The sequence below is a fragment of the Citrus sinensis genome, chromosome 8, assembly GCF_022201045.2.
Source record: "Citrus sinensis cultivar Valencia sweet orange chromosome 8, DVS_A1.0, whole genome shotgun sequence".
NCBI classification, from domain to species: Eukaryota; Viridiplantae; Streptophyta; class Magnoliopsida; order Sapindales; family Rutaceae; genus Citrus; species Citrus sinensis.
The window spans coordinates 13,463,599-13,489,067 of record NC_068563.1 but is presented as its reverse complement, the minus strand read 5'-3'; the positions used below and the strand labels follow the sequence as shown (position 1 = coordinate 13,489,067).

General features: G+C 31.8%; 3 protein-coding genes across 3 annotated transcripts; 2 read left to right on the top strand and 1 right to left on the bottom strand.

The window, feature by feature from the left end:
• The first annotated feature begins 107 nt into the window (after positions 1-107).
• On the top strand, positions 108-1,910 carry LOC102621540 (UDP-glycosyltransferase 73C3-like). Its single transcript, XM_006492554.4, has one exon. It carries the CDS (start codon positions 351-353, stop codon positions 1,815-1,817), a length of 1,467 nt encoding a protein of 488 aa, XP_006492617.2. The 5' UTR covers positions 108-350; the 3' UTR covers positions 1,818-1,910.
• Positions 1,911-13,475: 11,565 nt separating this feature from the next.
• Positions 13,476-15,378, top strand: LOC102621842 (UDP-glycosyltransferase 73C6-like). Its single transcript, XM_006492555.4, has 2 exons — positions 13,476-14,161; positions 14,261-15,378. Exons 1-2 carry the CDS (start codon positions 13,676-13,678, stop codon positions 15,140-15,142), a joined length of 1,368 nt encoding a protein of 455 aa, XP_006492618.2. The 5' UTR covers positions 13,476-13,675; the 3' UTR covers positions 15,143-15,378.
• A 4,280-nt stretch (positions 15,379-19,658) lies between these two features.
• On the bottom strand, positions 19,659-21,433 carry LOC102622132 (UDP-glycosyltransferase 73C12-like). The gene has a single exon (XM_006492556.4). The coding sequence runs from the start codon at positions 21,264-21,266 to the stop codon at positions 19,788-19,790; it is 1,479 nt and encodes a 492-aa protein (XP_006492619.2). The 5' UTR covers positions 21,267-21,433; the 3' UTR covers positions 19,659-19,787.
• Positions 21,434-25,469: the final 4,036 nt, after the last annotated feature.

Sequence of the window (25,469 nt, the reverse complement as noted above, 5' to 3'; positions counted from 1 at the left end):
CCTATCCACAAAATGGCAGAAATTAAAAAACATGGAATCTAAGGTCGAAAAAGACAACAATTGAACAGAATTAATTATTACAGGTTAATAAAAAGAACGCATTTATTATATTCGCAGAGTTTCAAGACTAGTTGGCTGAATCACGGTAACTAAATATACAATTGAGAGTGTGAAGAAACAAACAAAGGATCAATGATAAATTAATCAATTTGTTATAATAGCATTATCCGCACCTCACAGCCAAATTGAATAAGCCAATAGGCTTACGCAGACTCTGACATCAGCAATATCCCATTCCTTTGTTTAAATGATAGCTGGGTATCCCCGAAATCATCTATCCAGATTGAGCCATGGCATCCGAAGCCAGCCAGGTTCACTTTCTCTTGCTTCCTTACTTGGCTCCAGGCCACTTGATTCCCATGTTTGACATTGCTAGATTGCTTGCACAGCATGGAGCTATTGTTACTATTGTCACCACCCCAGTTAATGCGGCAAGGTTCAAAACAGTGATTGCTCGTGCAATAAAATCCGGCCTACAAATCCGACTAATTGAGATCCAGTTTCCTTGGCAAGAAGCAGGAATACCTGAAGGTTGTGAGAATTGTGACTTGCTTCCTACAACAGACTTTGCAAGGTTCATGAAGTCGCTTCACATGCTTCAACAGCCTTTTGAAAATTTGTTCAAAGAGAAAACTCTTAAGCCCTGCTGCATAATCTCTGACATGTGTTTTCCTTGGACGGTGGATACAGCTGCCAAGTTCAATGTTCCAAGGATTATTTTCCATGGATTTTCTTGCTTCTGTCTCTTCTGTCATCACCTCTTGGGTGTTTCAAAGGTTCACGAGAATGTTACTTCTGATTCAGAGTACTTTAATATACCTGGATTGCCTGATCACATTCAATTTACTAAAGTTCAATTACTAATATCCAAGCGGGATGATGACCGTAAAGAGCTTCGAGAGCAAATTTTGGCGGCCGATAAGAAAACATACGGCGCGATTATAAATACCTTCGAAGAGCTAGAGTCGCCATTTATTGAAAACTACAAAAAAGCCAAACAAGGAAAAGTTTGGTGCATCGGCCCTGCTTCGCTGTGCAACAAAGAGCCCATAGACAAGGCAGAGAGAGGTAAAACAGCATCAATTGATGTTCCTGAATGCTTAACATGGCTTGATTCACAGCAGCCAAGCTCAGTAGTCTATGTTTGTCTTGGAAGCATCTGTAACTTGCCATCTTCACAACTTATAGAGCTCGGTTTAGGCCTTGAAGCATCTAACAAACCGTTTGTTTGGGTTATCAGGGGAGTGAGTAAATTAGAAGCATTAGAGAAGTGGCTTGTACAAGAAAATTTTGAAGAAAGGATTAAAGGAAGAGGCCTTTTGATTCGGGGTTGGGCACCACAAGTATTGATATTATCACACCCTGCAGTCGGAGGGTTCTTAACGCATTGCGGCTGGAATTCATCTCTGGAAGGGATATCAGCTGGGGTTCAAATGCTTACATGGCCACTCTTTGCAGACCAATTTTGCAATGAGAAGTTGATTGTGAATGTTTTAAGGATTGGTGTGAGTGTTGGAGTGGAAGTTCCAATGAATTTTGGAGAAGAAGAGAAGATTGGAGTATTGGTGAATAAGGAAAATGTCAAAACGGCTATAAACATACTGATGGATGATGGAGAAGAAAGAAATGCGAGAAGAAGTGCCAGAGAGTTTGGAGAGTTGGCTAAAAGAGCTATAGATGAAGGTGGATCTTCCTATAACAACGTCGAATTATTTATGCAAGATATCATGCAACAGCCAAGCTCAGAAGTGATTTAAATATTGTTCTTTCTCAGAACTTCTGTTTTTTCAAATTTGTATTCGCTAATATTGTTTTATATGGAAATTATTGCTTTCAATAGTTGTATATTACCAAGATGAGTTTACAGTAATGTTAAATCTTCAATAACATTTATAACAGAACAGTTAATAATTTGATATAATATGAATATTATATTGGTCCGATTTTGGTTAAGCCCACGACACTATGAGAGCTTCCCTTCCTACAGGTGTTTTCCGGCGATAGTGGAGGCTGAGTTGTCTTGAAACAATTTTTTGGGGGACAGTGACGGTTGCGATGAACTAAAATTAAAGAGAACGGCCGTTGGAGGCAACACCAGTAGTTGCCGACAACGGCACTCCGACAATCAAATCAGTTGGGGGTTGAAAGAAATTTTGGATTTCAGATAAATCCTAAAATAGAGAAAATTTAATTGTTTGTATGAGTGAGAGAACTTACTTCTTTTGTGAGGCTGACGTCCTTATAAGGTGTAGTGCCCCTGAGGGCATATTTGTGTATTTTTTGAACACATGGCGGACTGGTATTGATTGTTCCATTCTCAAGTGGGAATTTAAGAGTAATTTACCTTTCTTGTTGAGGCCTTTAGGTTTTTTAGACTGGACAACTGCCCTTTGAGGGATTGTCCTTTCTAGCAATGTGTCCCCAATCGTAATTGACTCATTTTAAATGAACCAATTAAATTGAGTGACATTTGATTTCACTGGAGATGAGGTAGGTAACTATGTCGGTAGTCCCCCCTTCCTTATATTTGACTTTGTTAGCCTGTAGTGAGATATTTTAGAGGCGTCCCTGGTAAGGACCGTGTTGTGATAATGTGTCTTGGCACTATTGGGGAAGTTGTCGCTATTTTGGTACCTTATATTTGACTTTGTTAGCCTGTAGTGAGATATTTTAGAGGCGTCCCTGGTAAGGACCGTGTTGTGATAATGTGTCTTGGCACTATTGGGGAAGTTGTCGCTATTTTGGTAGTCTCAAGCTACCATGTGGCATGTTTGATACATTGGTTAAAAATAGTTCTGTAATGGAAATATTTGAATCACAATTCTCATACAACATATAAAATTACTATAATTTAGAAATCGTACTATTGCTTTTTCATATAAGTAATTTAGGCTCTCAAGTCACGATCCGTCACCATTAATCTTATTAGATCACGATATTCACCAGCGATCTTCTAGATTATTATTGAAGTTTAATCTACATTTAACATGTGGGTAACTTTACCATTACTAAAAGTAACTGGTAGTAGAAAAATCATTCTCTCAAAGCTAGAAAGAAAAATTATTTCATATGTTTTGTTTATTGTGGGTCCTCTATTCTTTTGTGAAAGAACAAGTCTTTTTATATCTACTTTTGGTGGAAACCAAAGACTCTATATTTATCTATTTTTTAATTTTATTAAATCGAAAATATTTGATATAAATTAAAACATAAGATAAAAACCAAAGGCTGCATTACACTAAGTTCTTGTTATAGGGGCCCACCTTGTAAAATAACACAATACTCCTTAGGCACAAACATATTAAATGGAGTCTCCCAACAAATAGTATGTTTAGGCTTTTAACTCAAATACCTAGTTATCTCGCTTATCTATCTAGTAATGATACAATTAATTAAATGAGCTAACTCGGGGATCATATAGGTACATACAGTAATGGCTCTAATAATTAGGCATGTAATTAAATTGGCTCAATTATTTAATTCCAAATCTACTTCACTAAAATATTGAAATTGACCTCCATAATTGTATGTTATCTAGAATAGTGTTCTCAAATAATAATTTGATTCATACTATATTGATTTTTTTTTCTGAACAATCTTTTGTACCACATTGTTAATTAAATTAGTATCTCAATAGTCCAATCAATTTAATTACATCTTATTCCTTGACGCCTACTGGTTTCCCTTAATGTTATTTTCAATGTACTAATTATGTTGACATACTCTGACCAAAGAATTATATGATAAAGTGTTGAAAACTCATCAAGTGATGTTTTGTACAAACTCTATATTGTTAATCTATAATTTCACTGCTCATAATCACTTCCACTAAGATATCGAGTAATGTTGATGACAAATGTGTGTCACACCCATTAGTAACTCAAATGAAATGACTATCAGAAACATTAAACTATAATTAACTCAAGATTTAGATTGTAATAAAATCAATGTCTATGAGATTTAATAAGTTTGACAGTCATTTCAGGGTTAATTAAATCTCATATATGATCCAGTTTAATGTAGTCAAACTAATTCAGTAAATTCATACATGATTAAGACAAATCATTCAATGAATTTACTACAGTTTAAATATAAATAGATCGCTAAACTCTGTTTATTAACTAAAAACTCAATTTATTTAATTATAAAATAACTCATATTTATGTCTTTTATGAATCAATATGATGATTGTATAAATACAAATAATATGATTAAATATACTTTATTCAAAATATTTATACAATGAAGATGTTTGAAAAATATCTCAAATATTTTATTAATTAGAAAATATATTTTATATATAAATAAATTAATATGCTTTAAAGAGCACATAATCCCAACATGATATGTTGTAAGAACCATTTTCTATACTTCTCTGGTGATTTGAGTGGCTGAAGCTAATTTTCTAAGATCTTTCCATTTTGGCCTTCCCTTCCACTCCATCCTTTCAAGGACTTAGAAGTCATGAGCAATATCCCCTCATGCGTCATGCCCCAAATACTCTTTGTTCAAATTTTATTACCCATTTTTCTGTAATTCTCTAGCGATTTGGGTGGTTGAAACTAATTTTCTAGGACCTTTCCACTTTGCCCTCCCCTCTTCTACTCCTTCATCCTTTCGAGGGCTTAAAAGTCATGTGCGATAACCCCTCATGCGTCATGTCCCAAGTACTCCTCATTCAAATTTTATTACCTGTATATATTTATATATAAGAGATAAAATTCTTTTGGAGTTGTGGATTACCTCATGAGCTTGAGTTTTAAACATTGTTCACAGTTGAGCATACAATGGTTAAATTATTTAACTTAATTTGTGGAATGCATTTTTATTGTTCTCACATCTATCATGAAAGAAATTCAGTAGCTCACTAATATGGATCCAGTGGTTAACAATTAAGAACGTTGGGATGATCCTCCTATTTCTGCTTGAAAGAGTCTTTTTGAATATTAAATGATGTCTTCCCAAATATGAGTTCAAGCGACAGATTTTGTAATTTTTCTTCTTTTTCATTTAATAAAATATCCATGTCATTGATTTTTTTAATATTAATTATTTGGCACAGCAACTGATAATAAAAGTAACTAGAAAAGGACAAATGCCACGGATCTTTAAGGATAGCAAAATTCATCATGGATTTGGGGTTCATGGAACCCCACCCCAAATGGGGTAAATTTTAAATAATTTATGAGGAATGAGAAAACAATAATCTTCAATTTCTTAATAGAGTATGGTTTGATTTTGTATTCTCCACCACACGACCACTCAAATCCCCATTATATACAAATGTTTTTTTAATTTTTATTTTATCAATTATAATATTAGTTAATAATTTTTTTTTAATTTTAACCTAATATAAATGGGATATAAATAAAAGAAAACCCTCCAATATAATTCTTATGCAACGGTAAAATATTATTATATTTTCTTTTCTCTCTTAAAGTGCTTCTCTCTTTAATCATTTTTCAGTTTTCATATCATTTTTAAGATATTGCTTCAAAATTTTTAGAGGTTTTTTAAAATAATTTAAATACTTTATAATATGGTAATAATTTTTAATTAAGTCTTTAATTTTAAATTTACTAAAATCATGTATCTAAATCTATTATAAAACAAGTAAATGGGGAATAGGGCGGGGATGGAAAAATCATTTCTCACGTGTGGATACCCCAACCCCACCCCACTAAATTTATGGAAATGGAATAAGTCTCCCTACCCTCACCTCACTCCATTGTCATCCCTACAGATCTTGTGATCCCTCTTTTTTATTTAATAAAATTTTTATATCACTGATTTTTTTTCTTTTTTTATTATTCATTATTTCGTACAGCAGCTATAATAAAAGCGAATGAAAAAGGATAAACGCCCCAGATGTGGTCATCTCTTCCGTTTTTATTTTATAAAATTTCCATTTCACTGATTTTTCTTTTTTATTAATAATTATTTCGCACAACAACGTGATAAAAACAAATGGAAAAGGACAAATGCCTTGTAATTATTTTCTTTTTATTCTTTATAGTTTATACAAAAGTAGGGAAGTCAAGTCCAAATCGAACTTTTATTTCTATGACTTAAACTCAAGTGACTAGTTAAATAAAGTTACTTGATACTACTCGGCCAAACGCTCTTGAGACTCCTTATAATTCCTTCTTTTCTCTTTTATTTAATAAAATTTCTATATCATTCATTTTTCTTTTTTGTTATCTACATATATTTTTTGTAATGTACATATAATTATTATTATGTGAAAGTAAATTTATTAAGACGAGATTTATAAAAATATAATGTATTACATTGTGGAGTTTATTTTTATTTATAAGTTATGACAAGCTAATTGGGACTATTATTTTTTTATGACTATATGGAAGTTATTCTTATATAGAGTTTCACTTTATTGTAATCAATATCCAATAAGCTTTATACTTGATTATATAAAATATGATAAGTTCATAATAAAATAAAAGTAATAAGTGGTTGTAGTAATATGATGTTTTAGGCTATGATTTATAAAATAAGGTTTATGAAAAAATAAGGCATAATTATCTTTTTGTTGAAATAATCATGTTAAAATAATAACTTTAAGAATGTGTGGTGGCTTATTTTATAATGTACTTTCAACCGCTACTAAATGTTGCTGTCAAAAATTAAGAAACTTATTAAATAATTGTATTTTAAAAATTTTACTAAATATCTTTTTTATTAAATTTTATGAAATAATATATGTTTTCTGTTTCAACCACAAACCCAACTGTTGGAGATGTTTATTTAGACCTGAAGATTTATAAATAAATAAATAAAAGATTGGTTTTCTCTCCTCGAACCTGTCTATGGGTGGGAGTTTTGGCGCGAGATCAGTTCTGATCAAATCTAATCTTATCTATTTGTTTATGGGATTCAATCAAGTAACTTGCCTCCATTTCAAATACTTTATAACTTTTCTCCTAAATTAGACTTCCGTCACATGATTGTTTAACAATTTGGTGATGATTGGTGAATGAAGTCGTTGGAGCAGGAGCGGAGTTAGCTGAGGCCTTGGCTTTGAATTTCTTCTTAAACACGTATATACTTATAGTAATGGCCATTTTGAATGTATTTGTATAGAAGCCGATTATACAGGCCCCTGAAATCTTGTTTATTAAGCTTAATTTTTGTTTGAAAAGTTCTACTTTATCCAAACCCACATTATATTTTGTAAATAGACATAGGCCCCGATTAGGATTGAGGTTGAAACTTAATAAACTGCTTATTTCATATTTTTTAATAAAAATAGTGTTTGGTAAATTTTTTAAAAGCAACTTATTTCATAATTTTCTCCATTTCATCAGCCGCTTTTAAAAGCAGGTACAGAATTGCTTTTCACAAGCAGCTTATTCAATAAGCTACTATGTCTTTTTAAAATGTCTATTATAACCCTAGTATTTTAATAAAAAGACAATTATATCTTACTTATTCATAAACCCTAATATATAAATCATTAGATATTCCCGTCACAATTTAGTTACCGCCACAATTTAGTATCACAATATTAATGGCTCTGGATCCTAAGAAATAGAAAATTTGAGGAATTTTATTGCAAAAATTTTATTGTGAATGTAATACATATTACTTTTTATTTTATTTAGATTATGTAAAAGTATAAATTTTTATCATGTTTTATGGAACAGATTATGAAGCTCTTCAGATTTTGCTTAATTGAGTTTTTTTACTATAATTTTACATATTTAAGAAAAAAAAATATGTCTAAACAATTTATTAAACATAAAATAAAAAGCAATTACAATGTATGTCTATTTTGGTCATTATGTAATACAACACTTGCGTAATAAAATTTACCAAACGCATGTACTCTACTTTTCAAACTCATAGCAACCGTAACAGTACAATTTATCAAACACCAAGCTACTTTTTTAATCAACAGCTTATTTGATTTGCACAGCACAAGCAGCTTATTTCATCAACCTCCGCAATCTCAAACTGGCCCATAATGTCTACTAAATTTTCAATATTGTTCTACCAAACCTTTCTGTTTTTGGCTTTTTATAAACAACCAGTGAGTTTAAAAATAAAAAAAAAAGTGTATGTGTGTGTGTATATATATATATATATATTCTTAATTTCTTCAATTTCTTTCTCTTCCCACAACCAGGACCAAGAACTAAAAGTCTTAAAAACAAAAAAAATATATAGGATTTTTTATGTTCGTAATAATTTTTCATTTCCTCTAACAATAAAAATTTGTTGACAAATCATTTTTTATGAATATCATACTAAGTCCCCTTAAGGAAATGATCATGCACACCATCAAGTTTCCAAAAAGTAGTACCAAAATATTTTTCTTTTAATTATAATACATTTTGAATATATTATATAAAAAATTTACTTTAAATTTTCTAATAAATACAAATGTAATATATAGTCTATCTAATTTAATGAAAAAAAATATAATATAAATAATATAATTTGTCTAATAGACTAATAATATTAAAATATTTTTAAGATTCGAATATTTTCAAAGTGCAAATTAGTTAGAGAATAAAATGGATATATTGGAGAAATTTCTACTAAAATTCGTAGTAAAATATTTTATCTAACTTTGTAAAACTCACCACTAAGAAAGTGTGGGATGTTTCATTCTCTCTTTTTATAGTATTATCTATTACCTTTTCTTTTTGTGATTTAAATTAGATTTTTATGATTTGTTTCACATTATAGGTTTTGTTTTCTTTGTCCTTTTCTGTTTTTATATTTAAATCGAACATAATCACAAGGCAGAGGATATGGTGGAGTTGCTCTACTGTAGAGCACTGTCTTCTAAACACAGGATCAAAGTAATAAATAGTAAAAAAAATAAGTTATTGATATGATTGTATGGTTATTAGTAGTGCTTTACAGTAGAGCTAACTCCACCACAACCAGATCTAATGTTGTAAAAAAAATTAATATACTCGCAAGCACACGAATGTAGAGATAGAACAGTGGTAACAAGGTCGAACCCACAAGGATTGATATAAATTGAAAAGTCTAATTTAAATCTAAAATTAATATTAATCCTAACCTAGTTGAGCAATTTAAATTTTAAGAGAAATTAAACTAATTAAACTAAGAAAACAATTAAAGCAAATGAGAATTCAATAAGGTAAAAATTACCAAGGTTTCATAATCCACCACTATTCAACTAGTAATTATCTAATTATTAATTAATCTCCAATTTTAGAGTGACAACTCGAAATCAATCTATGTCATCTCATAGATATAACAATTAAGCCCAAATAAAATTAATCTTGTGTAGGTTCTTTTTCTACTTAATAGTATAATATCTAAACATCCCATGTAAACATATTGAATAACAAAGAGTCAAAGTTTTCCTAAGCACTATGTGTAAACAATTTAATAAAAACCCAAAATCAAAGATAATCATATATAAACTTTATAGATCCAAGTATAGATTTAGTCAAATATTAATCCTAACAATCAATAATGCATGACAGAATTGGTGAAAAGAATTTAATAACATTTAACTAATCATGTGAAACACGAACCATAAACATTAAAGCACATATGTAGGGAATTAATTAAATAAAAAGATAATTATTTCATTGAATAAGGTTTCATATTATTTCATTGAATAATATTTCATCATTAACCTCAGTATAAGAAAATTAGCTAGACATTCTTGAATAGGAAGCAACAAATAAAATAAAACCAGCCATGGGAATATTGAACTGCTGCTGCCGCTATTTTCTTTTCTTCTCTGCCTTGCGTCTGCTCTCTTTTTTCTCCTCTAGCCGCCTCCCTCTCAAAAGCCAAAGTTAGCTTTTATAGTATTCAAAATGGGCCCGACCTTTTCAATTCTAAAGCCAAAAGGCTTGGCCTTTAATTTGTTTTGCTCTCACACGTGACCACCACTTAGAATTACATTAGGATTCCTTTTTTCAATGCCATGCACATGTTAACAATAATGGCAATTGCTTCTTGTTATGGAATCTCATCTTGTTTGCTGTACAAAAAGCAAAACAAAAGATAAAGCAGAGGATTGCAGCAGCTGCAGCATACGGTTAAAGGTTAATGACATGGTTGTCCAGGTGGCTCCAGGTGGTTATGTAATTACCAGCACACGTGAAGATTCGTTTTGATTAGTTAGTGTTAACAATGCATTTGAGTTGTTATCTTCAGCTTTGTATATAAACAATAATGTAATCATTTTTTGTATTGATTTAGAATGAATAAAATGATATTCTAGAATCCTTTGAACTTCAGTTTATTCTCTCAACTTTCTTTCACTTTCTCATTAACCAAACAGTCGTTAAAACAATTTTAACTTGGTATCAGAGCTATGTTTAATTTAGAAAACAAAGATTGAAACCAGGAAAGTTCTAAACATGCTGATGATAAGGCCTTGTAATCACTTTCAGTACTGGACTTAGCCACAACCCCTTGCTTTTTAGATGACCAAGAAATTAGATTGTTGCCGAGATAAATGCAATATGCTCCAATGGATTTTCTATCATCAACACCCTGCCTCATCTTCTAATACAGTTCATAATGCCGCCATTAATTCAAGCACAGTTACCTACTTCAGTGCTTTGGTGTGATAATCAAAGTGCAGGGGCACTAGCTAGAAATCTTGTTTTTCACTCTAAGTCCAAGCACATTGAGTTAGATGTGCATTACATTAGAGATAAGGTTCTCAACAAGGAATTAGAAGTTAGATATATTCCTACTGAAGAGCAAGTGGCTGACATTCTCACCAAACCTTTATCTTTATCTCAGTTCAGCAGACCATTGAGCTTGAGGGGGGATGTTAAGGAAGCTCATCTTGTTTGCTGTACAATAAGCAAAACAAAAGATAAAGCAGAGGATTGCAGCAGCTACAGCATACGGTTAAAGGTTGATGACATGGTTGTCCAGGTGGCACCAGGTGGTTATGTAATTACCAGCACACGTGAAGATTCGTTTTGACTAGTTAGTGTTAACAATGCATTTGAGCTGTTATCTTCAACTTTGTATATAAACAATAATGTAATCATTTTTTATATTGATTTAGAATGAATAAAATGATATTCTAGAATCCTTTGAACTTCCGTTTATTCTCTCAACTTTCTTTCACTTTCTCATTAACCAAACAGTCGTTAAAACAATTTTAACTCTTCTCACGTGATGCATCTCTTATTAAATCTCAATAAATTAATTCTTTTTATTTATTGTCCTTCAATTGATTCTCAATTTAATCTCCCTTACTTCCTAAATTGAGTTTTTCCATGCCTTTTTATCTATAATCTCCAATTAATTCCTTATTCAATTAATTAAAAATAACAAATAAAAATAACTAACAATTATATAATTAAGAATAAAATATGTATATATTATATGCTAATCATCTAATCACAATAATATGTGACTTGTCGATTTTGGATATCACCATGTTGTCAAGCGAACAACTGATTAAGTGGAAAGCAGAGGTCTTTATATTGGACAATTTTTAGAAAACCATTCAGCCACGGATCAATCACGTTAAGGCAATTTCCTTGAAGTCGATGAACATAGCGGGTGTTGAAAATTGAGAATTTCATTATATATATATGTTTGGGAAGGAAATATGAGACCAATAATGAGGCGCCATGTGTCAATATTTAAGAGATTAATTTGTCTCGGGTACCTCGGATACTCTAGGTACCCCGGCCACCCTAAGGACTCCGGGGGTACCTCGGGTACACCATGAAAGGATATAAAAATCTTCGTAAATATGTGAAGGGATATGTGGACCCTGAATCTCAAAAAGATCGGTTTGATACGTGTCGAAAAATAAGGAAATCTTGTGCCACAAAGGAGGAGACAGCCGCCTGTCACCCCAGCGAATCCGCCAAAATGGTGATATTATGACAGTTGGGACCACCAGCTTTGCCTGCTACACCTGCAAAATTATAACGGATTTGCAGATGTACGCGGGACCACTCCACTACGCCCAACACGTGAATACGCCACAAACTTGCTCTCCACTGATATTTTTGAAATGTCTAAGCCGCCATACGCATGAAAATAAGAATATTCCTGACATGACAGCAGGGAACGCCATTAAAATAGCGCCAGGTGGCACGGCGACCGGGGTACACCATATAAATACTCAGGTTTGATTTTTATCAAGTGAGTGAACAGACTCACGACAAAAAACTAGGGTTTCTTCAACCTCAAAATCTCCATTACCGAGAGCTTGCAAGCTCTCCAACCTTAGATAACCCAACTCTGACTTGAGCGTCGGAGTGTGGTCGCCGGCCACCCCCGGCTCCACCTCTAAATTTTTTTTGGTTGTTTCGCAGGTTTAAGGCGAGTTTCACCAGCCCTCCACACCTGAAGTCAGATTCCCTCCATAACCACCGTCATCTCAATCCTCCTTCACTCCACAAAAAGCCTAAACAGCTTGCACGTGCCGAACAAGCGAGGTACCCCGCTCCCCGACAAAAATATAAATTTATTGCTCTTGGGTTGGTTTTGTGGTTTTTTATTCATTGACCCAAAATCAGCCGCAAACAATATATATATATATAATCATTATACACACACACACACACACACACATATATATATATAATGTTCTTTTTATTAAATTGTAGCAATCAATCCAATTCAATTGTTGTCTATTTCCACCTTAGACTCCATGTCTTTTAATTTCTGCCATTTTGTGAATCGGCGTTCTTGATGTGCCTGCATAACATTTTACATATATATATATATATAATCATTATACACACATACACACACACACACACACATATATATATATATATATATAATGTTCTTTTTATTAAATTGTAGCAATCAATCCAATTCAATTGTTGTCTATTTCCACCTTAGACTGCATGTCTTTTAATTTCTGCCATTTTGTGAATCGGCGTTCTTGATGTGCCTGCATAACATTTTATATATATATATAGTCAGTTTTAGACGCGAGCTCTCGCATTCTTTAAAATCTTGATTTGGGGTTTCACAATAATGTCAAATGCTTTTACATCAATTATAAACAGCTGAAAAATCATTTAACAATGTCCAAATCTGCATTTTAAAAAATGCGAGCACTCACAATAAAGAACTATATATATATATATAGAGAGAGAGAGAGAGAGAGAGAGAAGGAATCTCTTAAATTACTAAAATAAGAGATAAACTAAAAAAATAAGTAAAAGACTTACCTAAACTTTAAAAAAAAAAGGCAAAAGACTTACCTTAATACGGTATATTAAAGTATGTATTTTTCTTATTTTTTATCCTATACTTTACTTTAATAATTTAAGATATCCCTTATTGAAATTTATTATAAATTTCTACGTGTGTGTGCGTGTATGTGAAGAAACACACACTAGTAATTGAAATTTATTAATAATTTAACACACACACACACACACAGACTTCTAGGCTAAATCACGTTGAGCAACAATACAATTGCGCGTGTGAAGAAACAATCAAAGGTTCATTGATGAATTAGTTAATGTGTCATAAGAACATTATCCAAACCTCACGGTCGAATAAGCCAATATGTTTACGCAGTCTCTGGCATCAGCAATTTCCCATTCCTTTTTATAAATGACAAAACGTGTCCATCCCCTCAACATCTATCCATTGAGCCATGGCATCCGAAGCCAGCCAGTCACATTTTCTCTTGCTTCCTTTCTTGGCTCCAGGCCACATGATTCCCATGTTTGACACTGCTAGATTGCTTGCACAGCGTGGAGCTATTGTTACTATTGTCACCACCCCAGTTAATGCAGCAAGGTTTAAAACAGTGCACGCTCGTGCCATAGATTCCGGAATGCAAATCCGACTAATTGAGATACAGTTTCCATGGCAACAAGCAGGATTACCCGAAGGCTGTGAGAATTGCGACCTGCTTCCTACAACAGACTTTGCAAGGTTCTTGAATTCGCTTCACATGCTTCAGTTGCCTTTTGAAAATTTGTTCGAAAGGCAAACTCTTAAGCCCTGCTGCATAATCTCTGACATGTGCTTTCCTTGGACGGTGGATACAGCTGCCAAGTTCAATGTTCCAAGGATTATTTTCCATGAATTTTCTTGCTTCTGTCTATTCTGCCTGCACCTCTTGGGTGTTTCAAAGGTTCACGAGAACGTTACATCTGATTCAGATTACTTTAATATACCTGGCTTGCCTGATCACATTCAATTTACTAAAGTTCAATTACCAATATCCGAGCAGGATGATGACTTTAAAGAGCTTCAAGAGCAAATTTTTGCGGCCGATAAGAAAACATACGGCACGATTATAAATACCTTCGAAGAGCTAGAGTCGCCATGTATTGAAGACTACAAAAAAGCAAAACAAGAAAAAGTTTGGTGCATCGGCCCTGTTTCGCTGTGCAACAAAGAGCCCATAGACAAGGCTGAGAGAGGTAAAAAAGCATCAATCGACGTTCCTGAATGCTTAACATGGCTTGATTCACAGCAGCCAACCTCAGTAGTCTATGTTTGTCTTGGAAGCATCTGTAATTTGCCGTCTTCACAACTTATAGAGCTTGGTTTAGGCCTTGAAGCATCTAACAAGCCGTTTGTTTGGGTTATCAGGGGAGAAAGTAAATTAGAAGAATTAGAAAAGTGGCTTGTAGAAGAAAATTTTAAAGAAAGGATTAAAGGGAGAGGCCTTTTGATTCGGGGTTGGGCACCACAAGTACTGATATTATCACACCCTGCAGTCGGAGGGTTCTTAACGCATTGCGGCTGGAATTCATCTCTGGAAGGGATATCAGCTGGGGTTCAAATGCTTACATGGCCACTTTTTGCAGACCAATTTTGTAACGAGAAGTTGATTGTGGAAGTTTTAAGGATTGGTGTGAGTGTTGGAGTGGAAGTTCCGATGAAGTTTGGGGAAGAGGAGAAGATTGGAGTGTTGGTGAAGAAGGAAGATGTCGAAACGGCTATAAACATACTGATGGATGATGGACAAGAAAGAGATGCAAGAAGAAGAAGAGCAGAAGAATTTGGAGAGTTGGCAAAGAGAGCTTTAGATGAAGGGGGATCTTCTTACAACAACATCGAATTATTTATGCAAGATATATCATTCCATGGCCAACCTCAGAAGTGATTTCGATATTGTTTCCTTAATTTCATAGGCTTTTCTTTCGTTTCATTCCAAATGTTTATTAATTTCTGAGAATTCTGTTTTTTTTAAATTTGTATTCGAGAATTTTTTTTTATATGGAAATTATTGCTTTCAAGAGTTGTATATTACTGATCAGGTGAGTCTGCAATAATGTTAAATCTCCAATAGCATTTAGGGTAAAATTCAATTTACCCCACCTAGAGTGATTATTTTTAAAATACTTTCTAATGAGGCAAAAACGTTAATTTACCTTCAAATTTCGTTACTTTTAACAGCTGACTAACATTGGCTCAATAAAATACGAAAATGCTTTGACCCTAACAAAATATGCTACCTAACACTTTTATAGGTTAAGAAGAATAACTTTAGCTTTCCCATGAAGTTTGACATATTTTCAATATGATGATAAAGATGATTTTTTTAATAAAACCCATCCTATGAAAACTTTAGTATTTGTCATATTGTAGGTGTTAAAGGGCAAAATAGTAGTAACAAAACCTTTAAAAAATTAAATAATTTTTACCTCTATTTTAATTAACAAAAAAAAATAAACATAAAATCCATTTACAATATCAATACAATCAAAATCAAACATTTAAACCTTCCCTATTTTATCATTTATTTTTTAATATAAATCATTGATCAATTAGTTATTTTATTCTTAATGTCATTTGAATGTCTGGAAATTATATTATATAATTTTTGTAATTTCAATGTTAAAAAATATAATAAACTTTTGTACTTTGTGAAAATTTTAAAATAATTATGACGGAAAAATAGAAAAATGGTATTATAATGAAATCAAAACAAATTTTTTTAAAAAAATCAAAATTCGAAAAACCAAATCCTATTACATATCCACCATCATTGTATTTCAATTCAGTATCTATTTAACTAGACCTATCACAACAGATTTTAAAAATTTTGGCCCATGTCTAAGCCCTCATATGGAGGGCCAGGCCGGCCTAGATCGTTTTTCCCACCCCATATGAAAGCACCATAAACTAAAGTTCAATTTATATACCAATTAAATTACCCAATTCTAAAAATAAATAAACGATAATATGAATATTCTAAGATTAGATTACAGAATTCAAAAAATAAAAATAAAATAGAAAAACGAAGAAAAGAGGCAGACAGTCATGATGGTGATGGAGTCTTCTCCTAAAGTCGATTAAAATACGAGCTTTACCCAAATCGATTAATAGAATAAATTTGATCTCGATTGATAGAATAAATTTGATCTTTGGCTGATATTACAATAAGAGTAGTGAAACCTCCATGGGTTTCCAGTTCGATCTCGGGATGTTGTGCACGACGGCGTGATAAAGAGGTTGCTGCGTGCGGTGAAGAGTTGTTTAAGTTGTTTTTGTGAATTAATTTGTATGACACATTGGATTTTTGTTAGATTTTGAGAGAAATGTTTGGTTCTTTGAAATGAGATTTTGATTTGTGATTGGATTTACAAAACAAATTGTGGGCTTTGAATCAACAAACAGAACAAAGAGGGTTGATGACTTTATGAAACCTACTATTAAAAGTTAACCAATTTTTTAAAAAAAATTACTAATTCAGGAGAGTGTGAAATTTATTGAAGCATTTTTATGTGTGAAATTTTTGAAATAATTGGGTTTAGTGCTATTAACAAAAGTAAAAAAGATAAAAGTTTGACTCTTTTTTAGTTAGTTGACTGTTATAAAGATAAACAAATATGATTTTTTTCCTTTTGATGGTTGAAATTAATAGAGAAATAACAAAATTTAAAGGATAAATTGACTTTTCATAATCTTAGGGGACATTTTGAAGATAGCCACTCTAAGTGGGGGGTAAATTAAATTTTACCCTAATGTTTATAATAGAATAGTTGATAATTTGATGTCATATAAATTTTATATATATGTATGAGCATAATAACCCTAATGTCAAAATCATTATTTCAAAGGGGAATCTGAGTCTTGTAGCTCTGTGGCACCCTCTTTTAGTTTGGTGCATGAGAAAATAATTGAATATATAATCATAATACCCATTAGTGTCAAAATTACTATTGCAAAGGGTTCATTTGCATATTAGCTTTTTATTTAATAGGTGCATAGATGACATGATTAGCCTGTTTTATGTAAATTTTTCTTCTAATGTGTTGCGCATGTTTGCCAAAGAATTAAGAATGTATTACAATTTACTACAAATCTTTTAAGTATTTTAAGTTTGCTTAATTCTTATATAGATTGATAAAACATCAATTGACATAACTTTATAATTGACAAATATCATAACAAACACAATTGATAATTTGATATAATATAATTAAATATACGACCATAATCCCCACTAATGTAAAAATTATAATTGTAAAGGAGAACCTGTTTCTTCTAGCTTGTGGCACCATTTTTAATGGATTTAGTAGTGGTGCTTTACGGGGTTGTTTTGTAATGCCATTTAGTCATCAAACTTCTTTCAAAGCTTTGATGATCTATGCCATCGTTAAAGCTATTAAATTTGTTGTCTAGAAAGTTTGGACTTTTATTTAGTTGGAAAGTAAATCTTGTGCGGCTATAAATTATCTTATGAGCTCAAGTTTTAAACCTCCTCGGCAGTTGTGCGGCTATAAATAGTTAAATTGTTAAAGTCTAATTTGTGGAATGCATTTTTATTGTTCTCAGATTTATTACGAAGGAAATTCAGCAGTTCACTATGGATCTAGTGGTTAAATTAAGAATAGCTGGATGATATTTTTTATTCGAAAGAATCTTTTTTAATATTGATGAGGTCTTCCAAATATGAAATTTTGTAGTTTCTTTTCTTTTTTATTTGATAAAATTTTTCTCGCATATCATTGATTTCTCTATTTTTTTTTAATTAATTGTTTCGCACGACAGCTACAATAAAAAAAAATGGAAAACTACAAATGCCTTGCAATTTTTTTAATCTACAAAACGAAAAGATAATGAACAAAATCCAAATTGAATTTTTAACTCCCATTTTCTTTAAGACTCAAACCGAAATGGCCATTATTTGAAAACTACTTTGTCAAATCCCGCAAAAGCTCCTTGTCATTTCTTTTTCTTCTCTTCATTTTTATTTGTTTTATGATTAATTATGGCTCCCAGCGGCTACACTAAAGACAAATGGAAAAAGACATATGATAGGCAGAGGAGGAGAATCCAAGCAAGGAACGTATTGCAGCAAATGTTTTATCAAAACAAAATTAACTCGGATTTGTCCATCCGACTTTTCATTCCATTCTTGGTGCATTTACTAAATGATTACAGTAATAAATTTGAATCTAAATGAATAGGAATTAGAATGGGCTGAAATGAAAATAAAGAATAAAAATTAGAATAAATTATTTATTTGAACGGTAAGAATCAGAATTGAAATAAGTTAAATTGTAATAAATTACTAAAAAGTACAATTCATAAACTACTGTCAAAATTATTTTTTTGTTTTAATTATAGTCATTATTTATTCAATTATTATTATTATATTAATATACTAATTAATTATAATAATCTTTTTTGAATTGAAGATAAAATTGGCATTTTTTATTTTGTTGTTGGGGTTAGAGATGGCAAAACCCCGGGTCGGGTCCGGGTATTGCAATGACCGGACCCTGCCTGGGTCCGAGTCCGAGCTGGGTTTTAATCCAGATACCTGAATTTTATATTTTTTAATATTATATGTGTATATATTTTTTATTTTTTGGTAATTTTATAAGTTTTAAATTTATTTCAATAAAATTTGACATGAAAATATAAACTTTAAGTGTTTAAAATTTTATATATGTATAATAAATGAGTCAAATAAATATAAATATTTATAATAATATATATTTTATAATATTTTTTTAATAAAATCCGGGTTCTGGATTTATCAAGTGATGCCCAAGACTGACCCGGCTTCATACTCGGACCGGGTAATATCCGGCCCACAACGCCCGGATACGGTCCGGATCCAAACCGGACGGGTATTTTTGCCACCTCTAGTTGGGGTTGGAGGGAGGGGGGAATGGTCATTCTCGAAAATTGGAGACTCATTCTTGTCCCCTCTTGAGAATCAATTTCTCATTTCTCATTCCTAAATTGGGGTGGGCCGATGATTCTGATTCCAATTCCTGACTTTATCTTGTAAAATAAATGTTATCAATAATTTCAATTCTGGGTTCTGATTCCCCAATCTAAGAGGTAAATGTACCATTCTTACTACAACTAAAACGTAAAACAATAACTCATATATTATGATGGTTCTTCCTAATAAGTGTTATCAAAAGTATTTGATAAATGTTATTATATTAACTATTATAAAATCTAACATTTACAATAACGATTTTATTATATAATGGTCATTAAATAACAGGGTAAAATACAATCTTAATTTTAATGACCGTTGTTTATAAAAACTCTGATTAAAATTATAAAATAATAATCACGGGTTTTCTAGACAAAAAGGGTCATTTTATCCAACAAAAATATTGTGTCAACGTTAACCATACAAATACGACTGTGAAAAAACAAACAAAGATTCATTGATTCATTATTGTGTGAAAAACAATATCCAATCCAAACAAGGAAAGTTTTGGTGCACGTCATCAGCTTGCTAGGACAAGCTCTGTCCTCCTCTGTTCTAGATGTCATTTATTAGCTTGACTCGTGGAGTGTACGTGTTTCATGATATCTTGAATTACAAGTGTGACATTGAGGTGAGAAGATCCACCTTCTTGGACCGCCATATTTGCCATCTGACCAAGCTTTACAGCTCTGTTTCTTCTCTCTTCTCCTTCCTTTCCTTCATCCATCAATTTTTCGACCGCATTCCTGACATCATCTCTCTTCATCAACACCCCAATTTTTTGTTCCTCTCCCCATATCATGGGACTTTCCACCCCAACTTTGACCCCAATTTTTAGTATTTGCACAACAAGTTTCTCATTCATAAATTGATCTCCGAAAAGAGGCCATGTTAATAATGGCAAGCCAGCACTCACACCTTCTAGTGTTGAATTCCAGCCGCAATGTGTTAAGAATCCTCCAATAGAAGGGTGAGATAATATTAGCACTTGTGGAGCCCAACCCCATATGACAAGGCCTCTTCCTTTGATCCTTTCTTCAAAGCCATCCTCTACAACCCATTTCTTCAATTCTTTTGATGTTTCTCCTTCTCTAATCACCCAAATGAATGGCCTATTTGATGCTTCTAAGCCTAACCCAAGTTCCCTCATTTGCGAAGGAATCAGATTACAGAGGCTTCCAAGGCAAGCATAAACTACAGATTTGGGAGCTTTTGAATCAAGCCACTTCAAGCATTGGTGTTCATCAACTGATGCCTTATTACCTCTTTGAGCCTTATCTGAGTACTCTTTATTGCTAAGTGAAACCGGACCAATACACCACACTTTGTCATGCCTTATTTTCTTGTATTCTTTAATATAAGCTGGCTCCAATTCTTCAAAACTATTCACTATAACTCCATATGTGCCTGTATCAGCTGCACCCATTTTTTTCTGAAATACATTGAATCTTGAACCTAGAGAAGAATCTACCTGCTGAGTAGTGAATTCAATTTTATCAGGCAAACATGGCACGACCAAGTACTCTGACTCCGAGCTCACACTCTCAAAAACCTTGGAGGTGAATAAATTGTTGTAGCACACAAGGCAGAAGCAGCATGTTCCATGAAAAGTAATCCTTGGAATGTTAAACTTGCCAGCTATATGCGCTGTATATGGCAGACACATGTCAGAAATTATGCAGTTTGGTCGTGGCTTCAGCTGTGCAAAAACATTTTCTACTGGTTCTTGTAGCATGTCAGCAGCTGTGAAGAAATCGAAGGCTAAACCTAGCGAAGCCACCATGTCCAAATTCTCACAACCTTCAGGCAAACCAGCTTCTTCACATGGTAACTGGAATTGGACTATCTTGATTTGCAGTCCAGATTCAATGGCGCGAGAAAGGATTCCATTGAACCTGGCCGCATTAACTGGCGTTGTGACTATGGTGATAATAACACCACGCTGTGCAAGTAGCCTTGCTATGTCAATCATAGGGATCATATGCCCTTGGGCTAAAAAAGGAAACAGCACAAAGTGAAGCTGGTTTGCTTGTGTGTCCATCGGAAATTGACAATTTCCTTCTGATGGATACAATATGGGGGATTAGGATTTTGTGATAGTAGATGCAACATAGTTGTAGAAGGGGCTTGCCCTTTCCAGCTGATGTAAGAGCACACATAAGCAATTTCGTTTGACAACAAAACTACAAAAGCATGTGACTCTCAATCACAAATAACAACAACTTTACATTGCTGTCTTGATTAAAAACTTTGTTCTTTTCTACCATCTCTTAGGCCGTCGGTTGGATTGTGGGCTACAGCACCACAGCCAACTTCTATTTTTCTTTATTATTTCATCCAAATTTTTATAATTACTAACTATAAAAGTTTTTTTTTAAATTACTATTTACCATGTAATCATATCTTTTTCTTTAACAAGTATAGTTTTTATCTCACAACAATAAATATAATCTGGACTTAAGGGAATTAATTAGGCGGTCACCTAAATCCTCATATTGTGTGAAAGTTTCATTGTGGTCGTCTAGGTCCTATATGTTAGGAAGACACTTTTTTCATTGATATACATAAATTAATAAAATTTTTAAGTTACTTAATATAGAAAAGCCTAATTTTTAGACCTCTCTTCAATTAATAATTATCTCATAGTTAAGAATTTTTATAAAAATATTATATTTGATAACTTCAATGTTAAATATCTATAATTAATAATATTGTCTAACCATAATTCATTATCAGTTTTCCCAAGAAAAATATTAAATTCTTTGTCCGTTAAAAAAAGGGTTACTTATTTAACATTATAAAATTCTCGTGCTCTTCTTTGTAAAGAAAAGAGAATTGTTATGTTGAAAGTAGGGATGGCAAAAAAGCCCAGGTCGGGCTGCGGGCTTAGACCCGGCCCTCATTTCGACAAGGGCCCAAGAAAAAAAAGTTCGGACAAAGCCCAGTCCTACTACATTTAAAAAAAAATAATTTTATAAATTAGAATAATATAATTAAAAATGAAAAGTAATTTAAAAATTAAAAAAAAAAACTTAAATTCTTAACTTATAAATCAATTATGATTCAAAAAAGTTAAAATTATGATACTAAATTCTCTCTTTTGTGTCAATTAATTAAGAGAGCGTTTGAATTAAAAAATCTAGTATTAAAAAAATTAAAGTTATGAGCTTTTATTTGCTTTATTTATTATTTTAATTTGAAATATTCATTTTCTTTAATTTATATATGATTTGTAATAACTTGTTGATCATTAATTTATTTCAAATTTACAATAAATAAATAAAGTCCAAGTCCGGCTCGAGCCCGCAATGGCCTGGCTCGGCCCAGCCCAGGCCCACACACTTAACTGACAGTGGGCCTGGACCTGGGTTTGAAAAAGCCCGGCTCAGACCCGTTGTTTACCATCCCTAGTTGAAAGTGCTCTAAGTTAAAGCATCTCCTATAACTACTCAATTTAAAGTTGAAATGAGTATTGGTTTTTTTTAACTTTAAATTCAATTGCTGTAGTGGATAATTTAAGTTAGAGTATATCCAATATAGCTAGACCTTAAAAGAAAATTATTACTTTTATTATTTTACTTTTGAAGCATTATATATAGTTTCTTGAAATAATAGTTCTAAAAGAAATAAAAAAAGATATTTTCTTCATTACTTTTCATTTTTAAAATTTCTTACTATCTTGTTAATTGTTGATATTTAAGGTATAGTTAAAAATTGATTGAATTTCGAGATTTTTTATGTTTCTTTCAATCTTGAAGCTACTAAATGTAAAGGAAGTCTCATAAAAAAAAAAATTTGTCTAAAGCGTCATTACTCTAGAGCTGGCCCTACTGTATCACATACATGCCACTAGGCTTGTAGCGCTCTGTATATGTCAAGGGCGTTGATTTAAATCTCACATGGAACTCGTTGCCTTCGAATATTTTGTAGGAGCATAATTTTGAATTAAAATTAGCATATAGTTTTAAAATTTAAATTTTATGTGGTGTGGATTAATCTTGTATTAGTATAAATAGAGAGGGGGGAGGGGGGGAACACACCTCTCCACACCTTCTCTTCTCTTATTTCCCCTCAAATTCTTCTTCTCATCTCTCTTTGTAATATATTTTCAATAAATAAAATTAGTTTTATTTCAATTTTCAAATACCATTTTTTTAATTATGTATTTTTCAATTTTAATAATTTCCTTTATTTCAAATATGTTTAGCTAAATATTAGTAGTTAGGGTGAGGTGAAACTCTTAGTAGAGAAATATGATTTAATCAAATTCTATTTTTAATTGTACAAATTGAATTATTTTCTATTTAATTTTATCCATATTTTATATTTTGAAATTTTGATTTATTGTAGACAAAAATAGGAGTTTGGCGCAATGAATCTTAATATCTTAGTATAAAATATGGTAAATTGGTATTTTGACTTATTGTAGACAAGTTGAGTTTTGACACATTAAGTCCATAATAAAATTAATGGGAAAATTATTTTAATTTATACAATTAATCTTTTGGGAAATAAAATAAAAAAAATTGTTAAATTGTATTTATTACTAGAAGTGGATCCATAACCCTAAATAATTCAATTTCATAGTTTTTCTTAAATTAAATTACATATTTTTAATTTTAATTTTAATTTTTTTATAAACTTAAATAAACAAATTAAATTTTTTCTCTGTAAATAGACTTCAGACTCACCGAGTTATTATATAACAAAACACTCTTATACTTGAGAGTTATAAATCACTTTTAAATCATGTCATTAATCTAAAAAAAAAAATTTCCATCTTACAACATTGCAAAAATATCAATTTTCCAGAATCACAGGGCACCATTCAAAAATTCTTTAAAAATAGAATACAAGAATATTTTTAATAAAGCAAAATTATATGTGCCTTTAGGATGTCTAGTTTCACCACATATAAAAAAAATTAAAAAAATTAAAGTCAAAGCACAATGTTTTAAACAATTTTTGGAGTTTGTGACTGTCATAAAAATCCAACACATTCTTTTAATCATCATGGTCTTTATTTAATCAATAATTTCCCAACACATGATACCCATGAAAATCATGCAATAACCTTAAGAATCAAAACCCCAAATCTAAATCATAGAGATCAAACACACTAATTCTAAGTTTACACAAAAAATAGTGCACTGAAATGTCATAGATATTCATAATTTAAGCATTTCCACAATTGCCCAACAATTCTTGTACTTAAAAGATAAAAACTAAGAAAAACTTTGGCCTCTCTCTCAAAGAATCTCTCCTAACCGACCAAGTGAAGAAGAAGCTAGCTTCCATTTTTTTCCCTTTAGTTTATCTATTTATACCCAGGGCCTTAGCTAATGGGCTTGGATAAAATGACTAAAATGGGCTTGGCTAAAACTTGCCCAATAATAAATAAGCCCAAACACTAAGATAATGTTAGTACTAAAGCTAATAGTCTAATATTAATAGCACAAATAAAAAGACAGTAACAACAATAAAGACATAATAAAAACATTTAACAATCAAATACGAAAATGAATCAATAATCACAACAATGCGATCAAATTAATACTAATAATCACTTAATTTTTTGGTGTTACAATTATGGCGATTTACATTACAGTTATCTTAGCTCTTTCATCATGGTGAATTACTTAAGAGCTTTGTCAATCCTCTGATCAGGGAAATTTCTCAGGTGACTATTGGAGGCCCTGATGTACCCAAGTGATTTGCAAATCTCAAAGATGATGATTAGGAGAAAATCTTGAGGTTACCCTCTAACACGCTTTTGGAATTTAATATTTGCGAGTCATTGGTGCACTAGAGGAACCTGTAGATTTTGAACTCAGCCCACATTGTTGTTTTAGGCTTTGGTTTATTTTTTATTTTTTATTTTTTTGTTGATATGCCTCCATAAGTTGAAGTTGTGACTCTTAAATTATATTCATTCTTGGATTGCCCCTTGTAAAATAGATTTCTGACTCTATCCCCTTTTCAACAACTCAACAATAGATCCAAATTCTTTTACTAGTGCTAGGGTGATAGAGAAATTAAACCAATTATAAAAGTAATTAATATATATATAAGTAAGTCCCAAAAACAAATAAGCAAGTTCCAGAAAAGTTCTTAAATTAATAAAATTTTAAATTTCAGACATTTAACAAACAATCCCTAAGTATTCAAACTTAGTATACATAGCATTATCATTTTCAATTTTGAAAAAAAAATGGGTGCATGTAATGCTAAATTTTATAAAACA